The following is a 16,155-nucleotide window of genomic DNA, read 5'->3' on the forward strand; positions in this document are numbered from 1 at the left end:
CAAGAGTTTTAATGTAACATTACCATGAAATTTGCTTAGCTATCTATAATTAATCTGAGAAAAGAGGCTTTGCTATGTACTCTGGATCCAAATACCATGCCAAATCTCCACCATCCACTTCCGGTAACGTGAAGCCGTTGCCCATAAACTCAAACCTATTTCGGCTTCGGTACTGGATGTTATAGTGCTCATAGCGCGGATTCTCAAGCATCAACCGCCAGTGAACAAGAGATCCTGGATACTGCGCCGTGATCTTGCCATTCGGTCGACCTTGGTTATACCATGAACGACAACCAGCAGCCCAGACACTGTCAATGGCCATTAGCAAATCTAAACCTCTGTGGTGCGGGGTTTCACTTACGTCCGCTTCAACCACTCATGCACATGTTCGTTATACTCGTCTACAACCTCAGGCTTGACATCCATGGTGAGGATATTCTCCGTTTGGATCTTCCTGATGATCTTGCAGATATAGTTCTGCGCTGCTTCCAAGACAGTGATGAACGACCCATGCCCGGCAGGACAGTTCGGCCCCAATGAACCCACTACATATCAATCAGCCCCGAACATCAAAATAGAGCCAAGATAACTTACACATGAAATTGGGAAAGCCACTCGCAGCAAGCGCAAGATACGCCGCTGGATCATCCTTCCAGGCTTCACCAAGCGACACGTCCTCGCGGCCAATGACGGGAAAATGCGGCTTGAAGCTGACGTTGAACCCAGTGGCGCATATGATGACGTCTGCTTTATACTCTGTTCCATCGGTAACGCGCAGACCGTTTTCGGTGAATGATTCGATTTCGCCTTCGGCTAATTCCACGTTATCCTCGTGGAATGACTCGAGGAATCCTTCAGCTGGGCCAAGGCGACGACATCCCATGGGGAATGTTGGGATCAGTCGTTGAGTCAGTTTGTCATCATTCTTCAGGATCTTGGCCATTCTCTGAGCCACGAACTGTAGATAAATGTCAGATACTGATAGCCATTAGGATCAACCCGTTTGTACTTACATCGCGAGCCATCTTCTGGCTTGGATGATCAGCGATGTTATGTCGAAAGCTCGCGTTGATCTTTGTCTCCATCGCCTTCCGATGCTCCAAGTATGCCTTTGGGTCTTCTGCGAACTGCTTCTTTTGCTCGTCGGTATCTAAACTTCCGTTAAATGCGCTCATAAATGAGTCTCATCTTACTAACAGTGAAAGTTTCGTCCCTCAGAGTCCGTGTAGCCATCCATGGCCAAGCCAGGTCCGATCCATTGCGGCGTGCGATAGAACGAGATGACCTTCTTTGCGGTAGTCCTGATGGCTGGGACAATCTGGATAGCAGAGGCACCGGATCCAATGACAATCACCGTCTTGCCGTGTAGATCAAGGTTGGTATCGTAATCCGCTGAATGGGTCATGTGTCCACGGAATGCCTCACGATTAGGAATGTCGGGCCACTTCCAAGTATTCAAGATGCCGATGTTGGCGATCAAGAAGTCAACCCTATCTTCAAAGGTTCGTTCTTTGCCATTAGTAGTCTCCGTGACACTCAAAACCCACTGTCCATTGGGCTCATCCCATTTTGCTTTATCGACGCGATGAGACAATTTGATATAGTTATCCACATAACCTTTCTCTCTCGCAAACGACTCGTAATAAGATTGGATCTCAGCCGCAGGCGAATAGTATTTGGACCAATCTGCTTTTGGGTGGAATGGGTATTGATACGCTGGTGAAGGAACGTCGCAGCGGCAACCGGGGTACTTGTTGGCGTACCAGACACCACCAGGCTTGGGATATCCTGAGGAGATTAGACCATACTCAGTTGGCTAATCCTTTGGGCTGGGTTTTACTCACTTTCATAAACCACTAGATCAATTGAATCTCCAAATTCTTTCTCTTTCTTGTAACACATCATGATTCCAGAGGCTCCAGCTCCTATACATCCAATACGGAGCTTTCTTGGGGCGCAAAGGATATGTTCAGACACCTTGTAAGGATCGACATTATCGCGGGTAATGGGTGTACCGCCAACCCGGTTGTCGAAAGTTGTAGAGTAGCTGTTTCCGTTTGAGACTGTCATCTTGCGCGTTGAGTAGAATACAAGGATGAGTATGAAGAGACAGATTGGCTCAGGTAGCGACGAAACAGCAAAGAAATAAAGCACAGGGTCTTGGCATGCAATGCTCCAATGATTCACAATCTCTGATCTTCGGCTACTGACCCCGCGTTCACAACCGCCAATATTGACTCCATGCCCCCAGACTACGCTAGCCCATGACTCTGGAGCTAGTGCGGTTAGCAGCCCCAACCCCGCAAGCTGACTCTTCCGTCGAGTCAACATCTCCACACGGTTACTGTTCCCTATCGTGGCCTGTGGAGGAAGACCAAGACGCTTCCCCATGGGGTTGATGCTGGTAGCTTTCGATCTTTGGTAACCAACCAGACATTGACCACTAGCACAGCTGTCTAGAGCGTGTTCATATTGTGGCGTTGTCGTGAACTACAAAACCCCTTGTCAATAACGAGTTCTTCGCTTCTCTCGCTCCTTACAGAACTTGCTTCTACGGGGATCAAGATCTCCTTACTCATACCTCTTTACTAATATTTGTCATGGATTCGAAGAAGGAGGCTACCTCAATGACTACTGCTGAACATCTTGAGATCCAGCAGGCAGAGGACAATGCTGAAGCCGCCGCCAACCAAATCGTTTACGAAAAGACCCTCAGCTTCGCCCAGAGCGTTCGGGTCTTTTGGAGAAGCACTCTCTGGATTCTATACGTTCAGCTTGTTGTATTCGGCTATGGTATAGACGGTATCATTGCGGGCAATCTGCTCGCAATTCCCAAGTTTCGGTCAGTAGCCTTGTAGCTGTTGTCATGAGTACTCAAACTGACTGTCTCACAGGGAAGACTATGGCACTACACTTGCGCAAGGCGATACGACTATTTATATCATCCCTGCTACGTGGCAGAGCCTTTACGGCGGCGTATCTCAGCTTGCAGCTGTTCTCGGAGCTGCTATTACAGGATGGTTAGCTGATAAGATCGGTCGACGATACACCAACATGGCCTTCTGCGCTATTTCTATCGTCGGAGTAGGCGTTCAATATCATTCGACCCATAACGGCTCTCTCCCTATTCTCACAGTAGGAAAAGCCATCAATGGTCTGTCCATTGGTGCATGGCTGATCATTGGCCCCTTGTACGCTTCAGAGGTTGCTCCTCTCAAACTACGAGGTTGGCTTACAGCCATGACCAATTTTATCCAGTTCAGTGGCACCCTGTTGTTCACTGGAATCATGTATAAGCTTGGTCCCCGAAATGACGCCAACTCTTATATCGTCCCATTCGTATGTCAATGGATTATCCCGGCTATTGTTCTTCCTACCGTCTGGCTCTGCCCCGAATCACCTGTTTGGCTGGTCCGAGTCGGACGCCGAGACGCTGCCGTCAAGTCCCTCGATCGACTCCACGGCTCGTCAAAGGACATCGATAAGAAGGCTATTCTAGCAGTCATTGAGCAGACTGTTCAACATGAGCATGACTACCGCTCTCAGACATCATCCGTCTCCTACGCATCGTGCTTTCAAAAGCCTGATAGACAACGCACACTTATCAGTATGTTTATCTACGGTTGTCAATACCTCAGTGGTCTCATCTTTGTTCTCGGATATCAGTCGTATTACTATCAACTGGCTGGCTTTGGTGCGCAGATGTCCTTCTTGCTGAGCATGCTGAACAACTGCAGTATGTTTGTTGCCAACATACTTTCTTGGCCTCTGTTGACCGTTGTTGGTCGACGGCCTCTTATTGTATGGGGACAGTTTATTTGTGCTATTACATTATTTATCGTCGGCGGCGCCTCCTTGCCTGGTAGTCGATCTACAAATCTCGTTACCATTGCTTTCATGTTTGTCTGGGTAAGTAAAAGTTCCTCCCATCCTGGTGATAACGCTGTTCTAACACGATGCTTGTAGGGCTTTGTTTACCAGATCACGCTGGGTACAGTTGCATGGACAGTTGTCGCAGAGATCCCAACCTGGCGTCTTCGCTCACGCACCCAAGGTCTTTCCAACATCGTGCTCTGCATCGTACAATGGCTTGTAGGCTTCGTATTCCCATACATGTTCAACCCAGATGCTGGTAACCTGGGTGGTAAAGTTGGCTTCATCTTTGGTGCTACCACTCTTATCGGATTTGCTGGATGTTGGGTTTGGCTTCCTGAGACGAAGAACCGAACTACTGCGGAGCTTGATGATCTTTATGCTGCCAAAGTCAAGCCTCGTCGTTTCCACAAGACTTCATTGGGCGAGGCTATAGGGTCTGATGACAAGACTGCCTAGGAAGGGTCTCATTCTCGGTGAGGTAGGTTCTGGTTTCTAGCTGCCATGGGTGCTATCTGTACTAGTACTTCATAGTTAGTATGTTGTTAAGAATGACTATTTGCTTTAATTATCATTCCGACTATAACTCGTTCCATATATTTTTATTAAAACTCCAAACTATCTCTATAATATTCACAGCTTAAAGATACTCCAAGTCCTACACAGGGTGGAACAACTGATATGAACAGGTTTGGGATGGGCATATTCTATGGTTTTTATGGGCTATGACTACGGGAATCTCAAAAAGCGTAGATGATTATGTCTTCATCTTTCGACAGATAACAGCTCTGAAGAGGACGGTCATGCCCAATACATCAATGCTTAATTCATTTCGATTGTTGCACAAATTCTTCAAAATACATCCGATTCCAATAAAGAAACAAAAGATAGACTCATCTTTCTCATCTCAGACTCCACACCGGTCAACAATCCAGTCAGCCTGCAGGTGAATACCAGCATATACATGCTCTTCCTCCTTTTTGCCTCGAGCCACCGGTAGCCCTGGTTGCGTACCACCAAAATCAACCAGATTCCAGACATGTCCTTTCTTAGGTGCGATATGCACTTCAAGGTTACTATAACTGCTCTACATAAGGTCAGTTTCAACATCATCGAAACAACGGGATGGGGGACTTAATTTAGTGATGCTTTGGGCCAGCTTTTGTATGTCAGCGACAAATAGATCGAGGTCGCCTGTGACCAGAAGTGTATTCCGGGGTAGAATCTCCTTCCAGCCATCTACGCAATCGATGGGGTTCGCATATTCATCTAGTGGTTTTCCATCTAGGTATGCCCTTCCCCAACGGTCGAGAGCGCCCTTGTCGAGACAGTCTTGATTGGCATTCTGACGGTATGACTTTCCGTTATTCTCCAAGTTGACCCATGGACTGTTCAAACAAGCTGCTACAACACGTCCAGTTTCTCCCTGAGTCTGTATGATTGGTGGAATATTCGGGTGAGGCTTGACGAAGTGTCGAAGTAGTGCAAGACATAAGTTCCCCCCAGCAGAGTCGCCTGCCAGAACGATGGGTTTGTTCTGGCTGGCGATGTATCTGTATGCCGATACGACTTGCCTAAGAGCACCTGGGTAGGGATTTTCTGGTGCGAGATCGTACTCCACGACAAACATGTCTGCTTGGAACCCTCGGGCTTGGAGCTCGACGCTCAATTGCAGTAGGTACGGCATCACGGATGCTGGAGAGCCGCTGACAAAACCGCCTCCATAAACATAGAATATGATGTGCGTTGGTTTGGGATATTTTACGACGTAATGCCCTCGATAGTCTTCCCCAATGATCTGTTATCGTCAGAATATGGACACTATCAAACCGCTGCAGATATGTTACCGTCTCGGTCGTGGCTTTCTCTTCGAGTAGAGTCGGGCAGTTCTGTAACAGAGCCTTTGCATCACACTGGCTAGAGGTGAGAGCTCTGAACTGGTGTACCGATAATGTAGATGACAACCTAGACACAATTTTAGCCCTGAACCATACCCCATGATTGCTGATAAAAGTCCTCACCACCGGATCGTGGCATTAGCAAGCATATGCTGAAGCGTTGGCTCTTTCTTCCCAAGAAGTCGTGATATGAGGGCTCGTAATCTGGTCCTAGGAATCACATAATCTATCCAATAAATATTAGTAGCTTGATATCTCGTCTTCTACAACGTTCCAAGTTTGGCCTACATTTTAATAGGATCAAATAAGCAGTCAATCTGGTATCCTCGAACATTGTGCTGAAGTCGGTCATCTTGCCGCCAATTCTTGACTTGCAACACTCTCTTCAATTCCAGTATGCTTCGTTCGTGTGTCTTTGCGGATACTTGATACATCAATAAGTGGCGTATCCACCACAAGCCATCTTGGCCAAATGGGGCCCACTGAGCGATTTAGTCCACTGACTCGCTTACTGACTCAAGCCACCGAGGTCCCCTAAAACCGAGATTTAGCGGCATATTGACTCAACGGCACAACTATCCGTCACTGAATAATCGGCGCCAAAAGTGCGGGGAAGTCAAGTTTATAGGTCCAGCGAGCATGCGTTCAATTAATTTCCGGCTTCTGAACTAACAACTCACTCTTCAACCTTTCACCATGTCCCAACCGAAATTGACTTCCCTTCAAGGCCGCGTTGCCATCGTAACTGTAGGTTCTTCGCGTACGATTGTACCTATGATCACACTGACAATGCTCTTTACAGGGTGCAGGAGGCGGCCTCGGAAGAGAGTATGCTCTTCTACTGGCATCATATGGCGCCAAGGTGGTCGTCAATGACTATGGTGGCTCTCTAAGCGGCCAACGCGGCACTATATCTCGCGCGCAAACTGTTGTTGACGAGATAAAAGCAAAGGGAGGGGAAGCCATCGCAGATGGACATGATATCTCCGTACAGAGTGAAGTCCAGCAACTTGTGCAGGACACTCTGGCGGCATATGGAACTATTCACATCCTTGTCAACAATGCGGGCACTGCTGGTGAAGCTAGCGCGCACGATAACGTGAACGTCGAATCTTTCCGACGGACGTGGGAAATTGCTGCGCTAGGTACTGTTATGCTTATCAGTGCTGTATATCCTACCATGGAGAAGCAAGGATATGGAAGAATAGTCAATACTTCCTCTGATAGCCTCATTGGTATGGGAGCAGGCGGTGATGGTGGTTATGTGTCAAGCAAAGGTGCCACGTTTGGCTTGACTCGCGATCTTGGACGTATGAGTCCCAAGCATGGCATCAAGATCAACGGCGTTCTACCCTCGGCAGCATCACGCATGTCGGACTTGTCGCCTGTTATTAAGAGGATCACAAGGGAATATTTCCAACCTCGTCTCGTGGCAGACTTTGTCGTCGCGTTGTGCAGTGAGGAGTGTCCGACGTCTGGAGAGCTGTTCAGTGTTGGTGGTGGAAGAGCCGCGAGAACGACGCTGGCTACTGTACCTGGACATTCTCACGCGACGGGCCCGGAAGATTATTTGGCTCATTTTGATAGGGTTATTGGTACCACAGATGAGCTGTTTGTTCCGAAAGATACTTTGGATTTAGTGTCTTATGCGATAAAGCAAGCAACGGGGACAGATGTTGGAACAATAACTTTAGATGAGTGATGCTACTATTTATTTGAATACATATTCGACCTGCTATATCTTTATATGCCATGCATAGATAATATAAGTCCTACTGTGTGTGTATATCTAGCATTACCCATTGGCGAAATATGCGTGAAGTCTTGCGGACGGGTCGAATAATTTCTACGGAACTTGGCTCAAATATTTACAAACGACTTGCCAAACTTACAAAACCCTTCCGATTTCGTTTTAGTGTCACTTTTCAGTATATTTTAGCACCAGACTGGCTTTACCACAATTATATCTTAAGAGAAATACTTAATACGGTCAGTTACATAACTAAAGGACTTGTCTAGCTATCTCCATGGTTGATAAAACCAGGCAAAGAGATAAAGCTACCCTGAGGCTGACTTGGATGATCTCAAAACAGCTTAGTGGAGACCTGAAACACTTAGTATTCGTGCTTTGAGTGGTCAGCCTAGACTGAAGACGTCATAGCGTGAATCAGGGATGAGTCATCAGTGGTCGTCATCTTAGGGTTGATTGGTTTATCGCTATCAACAGGACCCACAGGATGCTACCACGCGGTTTTTCAGGCTCCAGTAGAATTGACAGCTCATCATGCATAATAAATAAAAGATCCCGAGTGGAGACGCTTGAAAAATAAAACCAACCTCTTAATATTACCGATCGTCCAACCCTATTCACGCCAGCCTCAACCTCAAAAGACATGACAAGAAGACAAAACCTCAAATCTTCACTCAGAACAGAAATCGAGACTGCATGAAATCTAATCAAAATACCCATGGCATCACCTAAATCGCTACAAACACGTGTCCCCACCTGTCCCTGTCCCTGTCACGTCCCCTCACTTCATGAGCTCACTCTACCGACCCTCCACCAGAAGAGAAGCCCAAGCTGCCATGGCCAAGCTCACCGCCGCTGAGCGCGCGGCTCACGAGGAAGGGAATCTTCACATGCTGCGCGCTACTATCGAGCGCACTCTTTGGCATTTAGACCCTCACAGTGAATTGGCCGCTCATCTGCGAGAAACCACCAAAGAAATCAGACGTCATACCCTCGCGGGCTTACTTCCAAAACCGAAACCAAAATCACAACAGCAGTCATTACCTTCTTTAGAACCAGAGGAACCAGAATTACCTCGGTATTCTCTTCCCCAGCAACAACAACCAGCTCGTGAACTGCAAAAGGTCCCTACGAATGAAGGCAGCAGATACCAGCTTCGCGATCGGCAGGATCACGTGCCGATAATCGAACTTAGCTCTGACGTATCCTCAGAATTGTCAGATGAGCCCATATACGATTTCGATCATGCGCCTGACCAAGGCGAGAGCGCATCGGCCAGCGACATGAGTACCTTGGCAAAAGAACATCAGAAGCCAAGCCGAGAGATACCGAGTGAAGAAATTCCAGCCCATGAGGCATTAAATCAGCAATTGTCAGCCCCAGAGTCTAAGAAGCGACCTGCCGAGGATGACGACGAAGACGACGCGTCGCCAGTCTCAAAACGCGTAAAAGGCTGGCTGACGCATATCACGGGCGGATACATGTGATTTCATCTTTTACCGCTCTTATAAACGGCAAGATCTATCTGGACATGAATCAATCGTCATCTTCAAAGAATACGCTCCTGCTACTACATTTGACTGCATTCTGGAAATGCAATATGGAAGGTCCTGAGCTTGGGTGATAAATTTGGGACAAGATAATGGGCAACCTACGGATAGTTATACTGGAATCGGCGGGGAAAGAACTTCTGAGTTTTTATAAACTTGATTGGGGACGGGATAGAAACATCAGGAAATGTTACGCTGAGAAGTTGGAAGAGATTGATTGGAATACCCTACGGAGCTCAGTGGATGGCTAATGTATTATTTGACTTTGAGTATGAATCGGTGTTTCATTTCGTTAAGCCACGCCCTGGTCCCTCTCATGAATCTGCATGCTTCAGTGACAAACCACCAGTCTCGAGGACAGCCCGAAGTAATGCCAGCGCAGTTTTCGCCAGTCTCGCCTCCAGCTTGAACTACACAAGGATGTATGTATGCGGCACAACGGTTTGCTAGTCCGTTTCTAGCCTCAAGCTTCTGGCTTAGGGTACCGAATGGAAGTCGACTAAGTACTAGGTAAAATGTTCCGGCTGACTTTGACCGGTACATGACACATTACCCTTGTCTCGGCCCTCGGAGCTCGGTCTTGGCTGTCAGCACCATCTGCTGACATCTTCAATCCCCAGCCTACAAACAACACTCACAGAATATCTCGGCACTCAACAGCTGCTCCAATCAGCGCAGGAGCCAAATTCAGACCGTCATCATGTCTAGTCCACTCGTTACTCGGCGTAACGGCAAAAAGCAAGCATGCGAGCCATGCCGGCGCCGAAAGGTGGCGTGCGACCACGGTTACCCAATATGTCGCCGTTGTAGGAAACGGCCGAATGGTGCATCTGCGTGTTACTATGCGTTGCCTGACCGTCCCTCTGACACAAGTCACTCTCAGCAGCCAGTGTCCGGGGTATCGGCTCTGAACGCCGGGGCCGCCGAATCTTCAACCCGGCAAACCCGAAACTTCGGGCCTGATGATGGGCTATGGAGTTCGCCTGCGGCTCGACCTCCGCAGGGCTTCTTTGGACCTACCAGCTTTCCTGCGGCATATCAGGAGACTGAGGCGAATCTGGCTGCGCAAGGTCCTCCAGTTGTAGATGTTGATGCTCCTCTTTCACCATCGATGTCGGCTCCGCCATCAGTGGCGGAGATACAGACAATGGTGAATATGGATCAAGGAGCAAGCCAACTCGCTATCAAAGTCCTCCAAGCATTGCCCGAAAAGCCTCTCATATCTAGACCTAGACCCAAGGTTAGTCTTGACGATGGCTGGTTAGCAAGCATCGGTGATAAACTCATAACCAGTACCTGGGACAGCTTCGGGTCTTATCTTTGCGACAAAAGCAACACAGCAAAGCTTCGTGAGATGGGGAGCAGAATATGTATTAACACACGAAAAACGCTTAGGGAGGACCAGGATGACCCGGCTGCATGGATAGAAAGCTTCTCGGGGGAGAATCTACGCTGGGAGACTGTTGGCGTTATGTTTCTCTACACAGCTCTGAGCGAGATATCAGCCACTTCGAATGAAGAGTCAAAGAATATCATACGCCAGTGCACCGACTACTGCGCTTCTTGTATAACCCTTGCGAATATGGGCGGGAGTTCTGGTACACTTATGCTGTTTCTGATGTACAGGCGATCTGTCCTCCATGCGTGGATGCATGGCGAGACCAGTAAGTTTCCCAGAACCCTCTTGTTCATCTGCGGATAATTCTGACCAGTGTAGGTCTGCCATACTGGAAGTTTCATGCCGAAACAGTTGCAATGTTAACATTCTCCGGTCTTCATGACAATCGAGCCAAGTCAACATCACCGAATATATCATCAGTACCTACCGAGATCCGCAGGCGTATCGGATGCCAGATCTTCATAGTTGACAAGTTTCTGGCAACCTTTGTTGGAAGACCGCCTCTCCTTACACGCAGATTCTGTTCTATCAAGTGGCCACTTGACCTAAAAGAATCAGACTTACTGTCGGACAAACACTCCTTCCAGAGGCAATCTCAACGCCTTGATCAGGATGGATGGAACACAGATGGCCGAATCTACTCGAGCTCGCTTTTGCGTGTCCGCATGAAGATTGCGTTGGTGAGAGACGAGATCCTCGAAGTTGTACACGCTCAGGACGGATATTACAGGGTCACAGATATCATGTGAGCGAAACCCCAGTAGCACTGTCAACAGCTCGGCGGCTGATGTTTGGTCCACAAATAGGGATCTAAAAGCGAAACAACTTGAACTCTACAGGCAACTCCCTCAGCACCTTATCTGGGATCCTACTACAGAAGACATAACAGAAATAGACCTTGAGATAGGGTATCCAAAGCTGCTCATAAGACTAGACCATTTGCTCAATAGTTTCCTCATCCAGCGATTGTTCGTCAAGCACGGTCATCCAAGAAATGACCTTTTGCGAACCAGTTTCGAGATGGTCGTTTTGACGTTGAATTTCTGGGCTCAGAAGCATGTATGGGCTGTTTTGCAAGGTAAATGCCGATGGATAGTAAGTTGGTCTGCTTTTACCCTAGTTCAATTCGTCTGGTCTGACAACAGCTAGATCATGGGATATGCTACCCTCGCCGGAGCCGTCTTGTGTATGGAGCTCATAGAACCCGTTCCAGTGACCATGTCCCAGCATGAAAGTATCATTGCGGGCGAGACGTATTCTCGATCCTCAATCATTCAGCAACTCAGCCTTCTATTGGGTTATCTCAAGACTTCATGTCCATCACAAACACACTGTTCAGTTGCGCACAATGCCAGAGCAGTGATAAAGAAGGTCCTTGATCATATTCTGAATCATCCGACTGTAACTCAGCCAGTAACAGAGTTTGAAGGATTCGATTTCGCTGGTAGCTGGGATCATTTCTCGTATTTTAGTGCGCTAGATAACTTTGACTGGCTTATGGAGGAACGTGGGATTGAAGAGCCGCCTGACATTCTGTAATTATAACCTATCTGAGTCTAATTACTCTAGCAGAGCCTACTGATGTCATAATACTGACACCATGGTTAATTCACAGGCTGTGTTGTACTTATTTTCAACAATTTGTAAGCGCGTTGGCATTCTTCGGTGCTCGGCTCTCGATCTCGGTTCTCAAAGCTGACTGCGACGCAACTTCACTTGCACCGACATAATAACACGCCCAGTAACGGCGTTCTTGGCGCAGAGGCTCAGAGCTATTATGAGATACTTCCGAGCGTATAAAACAAGTGAAATCGTGTATATAAGAGTACAAGACCGCAGATATGGGTGCCTCATCAAAACGCCCAACACTTTTATCTCAGCACACGATCTGCTCTTCACATCTCTCCTGCAAACATGTCTCTCCCCAAAACCTACAAAGCCGCATCCTTTGACAACAGTGGCTCCAAGCTCGCCATCAAAGAAGTCGAACTTCAGCAACCTGGCCCAGGCTTCATCTTGGTCAAAGTCCTTGCATGCGGCGTCTGCCACTCTGATTCGTGGATGCGGCAAGGTCGTTTTGGAGATTTATTTCCTCGTGTACCGGGCCATGAAGCCGTTGGAGACGTCGTTGCTGTCGGTGATGGCGTTAAGAACGTCAAGGTTGGTGAACGAGTTGGTGGTGCCTGGCATGGCGGTAAGGCTCAATCCATCTCTAGCTTTGTGTGATCGTTGACTAATGATATGAGATAAGGTCATGACGGAACATGCCGCTCCTGTCAGACAGGACTGTTTCAACTGTGTAGCAACGGTGTCATTAACGGCGTGACCATGGATGGTGGTTACGCTGAATATGTCTTGCTTCACGCCGAAGCTGCCGTTCGAATCCCTTCCGACGCAGACCCAGCTGAAGTCGCTCCTCTCCTCTGCGCTGGAGTCACTGTCTTCAACGCCATTCGCAACATGGGTGTACTCCAAGGCGGACTTGTTGCCGTCCAGGGTCTGGGAGGACTGGGTCACCTGGCGCTCCAGTATGCTTCCAAGATGGGATATACAGTCGTTGCGATGAGTGCTGGGAGCGAGAAGAAGGATTTTGCAATGAAGCTAGGTGCCCATCATTACATCGACTCCAGGAAAGGCGACCCCTGTGATGCGTTGCAGAAGCTTGGAGGCGCTAATATGATCCTGTCAACGGCGCCAAACGCAGAGGCAGTCAGCCCTCTTACTGCCGGTCTTGCGCCTCAGGGCAAATTAGTTGTTCTGTCACCTCTTGGCCCCGTTGAGTTCAATACCGTTCACATGATCATGAAAGGTCTCAGCGTGCATGGTTGGAATACTGGACATCAACAGGATTCGGAGGATGCTATTGCGTTTGCGCATACGCATGGTATCAAGTGTATCATTGAGAAGTTTGACTTTGCGACGGAGCACCGAGAGGCTTTTGAGAAGATGGAGAGCGGAAAGGTTCGCTTCAGGTCTGTTATGACTATGTAAGTAGTTGATACTGTCAGTCACGATAGATTGGGGTAGTGGTTGGCAAAGTTCCCGCTTTGTTCCAAATGCGAAATGCGAATTAAAATGCATCTCGGGTTTGAAATTGCCGCGCGGGGGCGTTTTCGGGGATACAGTGCCGAGTTCGGAGGGGCCCTCTTATCTCTATCATCAAACAATCAACTGCCAGTCCTAGAACCGCTAGCTTAGCTTCCTGACGACTCTCCCTTTAAACGAGGCATTTTAACATTCGAGAACTTCCTTAGTAAATTTCTGTAATTTTTACTTGTTGAGTTCGGGAGTTACTTATACGACATGTATTGGGAGACTACCGTGAAGCAGAAAAGGGAGGATCGCGATGGTGCCATCCATAGCTGCGAGGCTCAGCTTTCCGCTGTGAGCGACGAGAGCGTTGTCCCAGAACATGCCGATATTTCTTCCCTTCTCGAACAATTAAAGACAGGACAGATAACAGCAGAGAAACTGGTCTCTATTACAATTCGCAGGTAAGTCTCCTGCCTTGTACACCAATTCCCATTGCTGACTTCCTCGCAGGGCCATTACTTCACACAAAGAAGTAGGCGTGTAGTAACTACAAACGCGGCAATGACTAACATGCTTTAGGCAAACTGCCTCAGCGAACCTCTTTTCGAAACTGCTCTTGAACGCGCGAAATATCTCGATGAGTACCTCAAAAAGCACCAAAAGCTCATCGGTCCTCTTCACGGCATTCCGGTCTCAGTAAAAGATCAATTCAACATCGCAGGCGTCGATACAACTCTAGGCTATGTTGGTCGCTCATTCAAGCCCGCCAGCGACAATGCCGTCATGGTGACTATCCTCGAGAATCTTGGTGCAATCATTATAACCAAGACAGTCATTCCTCAAAGCATCATGTATGGTGAGACTGAAAGCCCTCTCTGGGGACTGACTACATATCCCGGAAAACCCGAGCTTTCGCCAGGTGGTTCATCAGGTGGCGAGGCTACTCTGATGCGAATGTCTGGATCACTTGGTGGTTGGGCAACTGATATTGGAGGCTCAATTCGTGTTCCAAGTCACTTATGCGGTCTTTTCGGACTGAAGCCTTCGTCTGGTCGGTTCTCATACTCCGGTGCAGCGAACTCTCACGAGGGACAGTCTCATGTTCCTTCATCAATTGGTCCCATGAGTCCAGTGCTCTCGAACCTTATCACCTTGACCAAAGAATGTCTACTCGCAGAACCGTGGAGGCTCGACCCAAACGTCGTCCCCATTCCATGGCGACAACACGATTTCTACAATGTTCAGAAGCGAAAACTCACAATCGGTGTCATTCTAGACGATGGGGTCGTGAGACCTCATCCAGAAATCCAAGAAGCTGTGCACCGTGCAGTAGCAATATTCGAAAAGGCAGGGCATAAAGTCATTCCGTGGAGTACAGCAGATCATTCAAGCTGCATCGAAATTCAAGACCAATTCTACCGTGCAGATGGTGGAGAGGATATCAAGACTGAGGTCGCAGTCGCAGGCGAGCCGATGATTGCCCATGTCGAGGCGCTCGTCAACTCGTCCAAACCTATATCGGTGTATGAGTACTGGCAACTCAACCGTCGCAAGACAGCGGCCCAAGAAGCTTACAACAAGAAGTGGAATGCCGCTGACGAAGGATCATGTGTCGACGTTATAATCAGTTCAGTATCGCCTCATACGGCTGTCCCGCATAGGTCGAGCCGATGGACCGGCTATGCCAAGATATGGAACTTCCTTGACTACACAGCCATGTCGTTTCCATTCGCAAAATTCGGAAAGTCTGAAGATTCAACATCGTCTGATGTTTATGTCGCTGCAACTGAGGAAGCGCGTCATAGTTACTTGCATGAGTATGCGCCTCGCAATGCGATTGATGAGTGGATACGGGGACTCTACGATCCTGAGGCAATGCAAGGGCTTGACATTGGAGTACAGATCATTGGAAGGAGATATGAAGAGGAAAAGGTGTTGGGCGTGGCGTCATTATTAGAAAAGCTCACCAGAGCTTGACCGAGTTTGTCCTCACAGAATATACATGGTGGGTATCAATAAGAAACCAGCGCAATGCCTCACCATTTCTGCACACTGTTTCTATTACCCAACAACGCCAATCTAGCAATAAAAACACCATCAACGGACCGATGAAACCTTGAAACTTTCGACTTAAGGGAGTTGCGATTCGCTAGGTTACATATTTGGTTCATATTTCCGTCAGATAGAGTTCTTACAGGGTAAGACGAAAGTTTATTCTAGCTTTACAGTTTACACGAGTAAGAAACCTACTCGGAGAAAATCATATGATACGCTGCAAATGTCCGAGAATAAGGAGATCATCCATAAGCCGAAGTCTATTCTCACAATTGCCTTTAATCGCCTGTACTACTACAATGGCATCATAACTCTATCTATCATGATTGACGATGCACCATCCATTCCGCTATCTGCGGAGAAATCCCGCGTCTCGATGTCACCATCTCTCCTAACCCCGATAGGAAACCCCTAGCCCGCGGACAAAAAGGCCCCCCTCAAACAGTTCCTCGACCTGCTCTATCAATCGACATACATGCATATATCATTAAAATTACGGATCACCAGCGGAGTCCCGGCACTTCGATAAAAGGTTCCACGGACTAAACTCCTCCATTCGACCACCCAACCCGCGCGACTGCAACGCTAATCCCTGCA

General features: G+C 48.1%; 7 protein-coding genes across 7 annotated transcripts; 5 read left to right on the forward strand and 2 right to left on the reverse strand.

The window, feature by feature from the left end:
- Positions 1 to 33: 33 nt before the first annotated feature.
- On the reverse strand, positions 34 to 2,191 carry BKA55DRAFT_585326 (uncharacterized protein). Its single transcript, XM_046194440.1, has 6 exons — positions 1,845 to 2,191; positions 1,198 to 1,788; positions 1,014 to 1,150; positions 595 to 958; positions 362 to 545; positions 34 to 308 (listed from the first exon to the last, which is right to left on the reverse strand). The coding sequence occupies exons 1-6, from the start codon at positions 2,068 to 2,070 to the stop codon at positions 50 to 52; spliced, it is 1,761 nt and encodes a 586-aa protein (XP_046041693.1). The 5' UTR covers positions 2,071 to 2,191; the 3' UTR covers positions 34 to 49.
- A 409-nt stretch (positions 2,192 to 2,600) lies between these two features.
- On the forward strand, positions 2,601 to 4,332 carry BKA55DRAFT_697752 (general substrate transporter; the record flags this gene model as incomplete). The annotated part of the gene is made up of 3 exons (XM_046200432.1): positions 2,601 to 2,842; positions 2,895 to 3,909; positions 3,967 to 4,332. The coding sequence occupies 3 exons, from the start codon at positions 2,601 to 2,603 to the stop codon at positions 4,330 to 4,332; spliced, it is 1,623 nt and encodes a 540-aa protein (XP_046041694.1).
- A 628-nt stretch (positions 4,333 to 4,960) lies between these two features.
- BKA55DRAFT_719475 (Alpha/Beta hydrolase protein) lies at positions 4,961 to 6,173 on the reverse strand (the record flags this gene model as incomplete). The annotated part of the gene is made up of 4 exons (XM_046200967.1): positions 6,060 to 6,173; positions 5,895 to 5,997; positions 5,721 to 5,838; positions 4,961 to 5,671 (listed from the first exon to the last, which is right to left on the reverse strand). Exons 1-4 carry the CDS (start codon positions 6,121 to 6,123, stop codon positions 4,961 to 4,963), a joined length of 996 nt encoding a protein of 331 aa, XP_046041695.1. The 5' UTR covers positions 6,124 to 6,173.
- Positions 6,174 to 6,467: 294 nt separating this feature from the next.
- Positions 6,468 to 7,473, forward strand: BKA55DRAFT_599729 (uncharacterized protein; the record flags this gene model as incomplete). Its single annotated transcript, XM_046196434.1, has 2 exons — positions 6,468 to 6,518; positions 6,574 to 7,473. The coding sequence occupies 2 exons, from the start codon at positions 6,468 to 6,470 to the stop codon at positions 7,471 to 7,473; spliced, it is 951 nt and encodes a 316-aa protein (XP_046041696.1).
- Positions 7,474 to 8,057: 584 nt separating this feature from the next.
- On the forward strand, positions 8,058 to 9,414 carry BKA55DRAFT_585329 (uncharacterized protein). The gene has a single exon (XM_046194441.1). The coding sequence runs from the start codon at positions 8,310 to 8,312 to the stop codon at positions 9,006 to 9,008; it is 699 nt and encodes a 232-aa protein (XP_046041697.1). The 5' UTR covers positions 8,058 to 8,309; the 3' UTR covers positions 9,009 to 9,414.
- A 357-nt stretch (positions 9,415 to 9,771) lies between these two features.
- BKA55DRAFT_528854 (uncharacterized protein) lies at positions 9,772 to 12,009 on the forward strand (the record flags this gene model as incomplete). Its single annotated transcript, XM_046189024.1, has 4 exons — positions 9,772 to 10,735; positions 10,789 to 11,215; positions 11,277 to 11,565; positions 11,620 to 12,009. The coding sequence occupies 4 exons, from the start codon at positions 9,772 to 9,774 to the stop codon at positions 12,007 to 12,009; spliced, it is 2,070 nt and encodes a 689-aa protein (XP_046041698.1).
- A 375-nt stretch (positions 12,010 to 12,384) lies between these two features.
- BKA55DRAFT_599732 (amidase signature domain-containing protein) lies at positions 12,385 to 15,973 on the forward strand (the record flags this gene model as incomplete). The annotated part of the gene is made up of 6 exons (XM_046196435.1): positions 12,385 to 12,664; positions 12,722 to 13,431; positions 13,761 to 13,819; positions 14,097 to 15,437; positions 15,643 to 15,701; positions 15,732 to 15,973. 6 exons carry the CDS (start codon positions 12,385 to 12,387, stop codon positions 15,971 to 15,973), a joined length of 2,691 nt encoding a protein of 896 aa, XP_046041699.1.
- Positions 15,974 to 16,155: the final 182 nt, after the last annotated feature.

The sequence above is a fragment of the Fusarium redolens genome (genome assembly GCF_020744475.1).
Source record: "Fusarium redolens strain MPI-CAGE-AT-0023 chromosome Unknown BKA55scaffold_30, whole genome shotgun sequence".
Taxonomy (NCBI): Eukaryota; Fungi; Ascomycota; class Sordariomycetes; order Hypocreales; family Nectriaceae; genus Fusarium; species Fusarium redolens.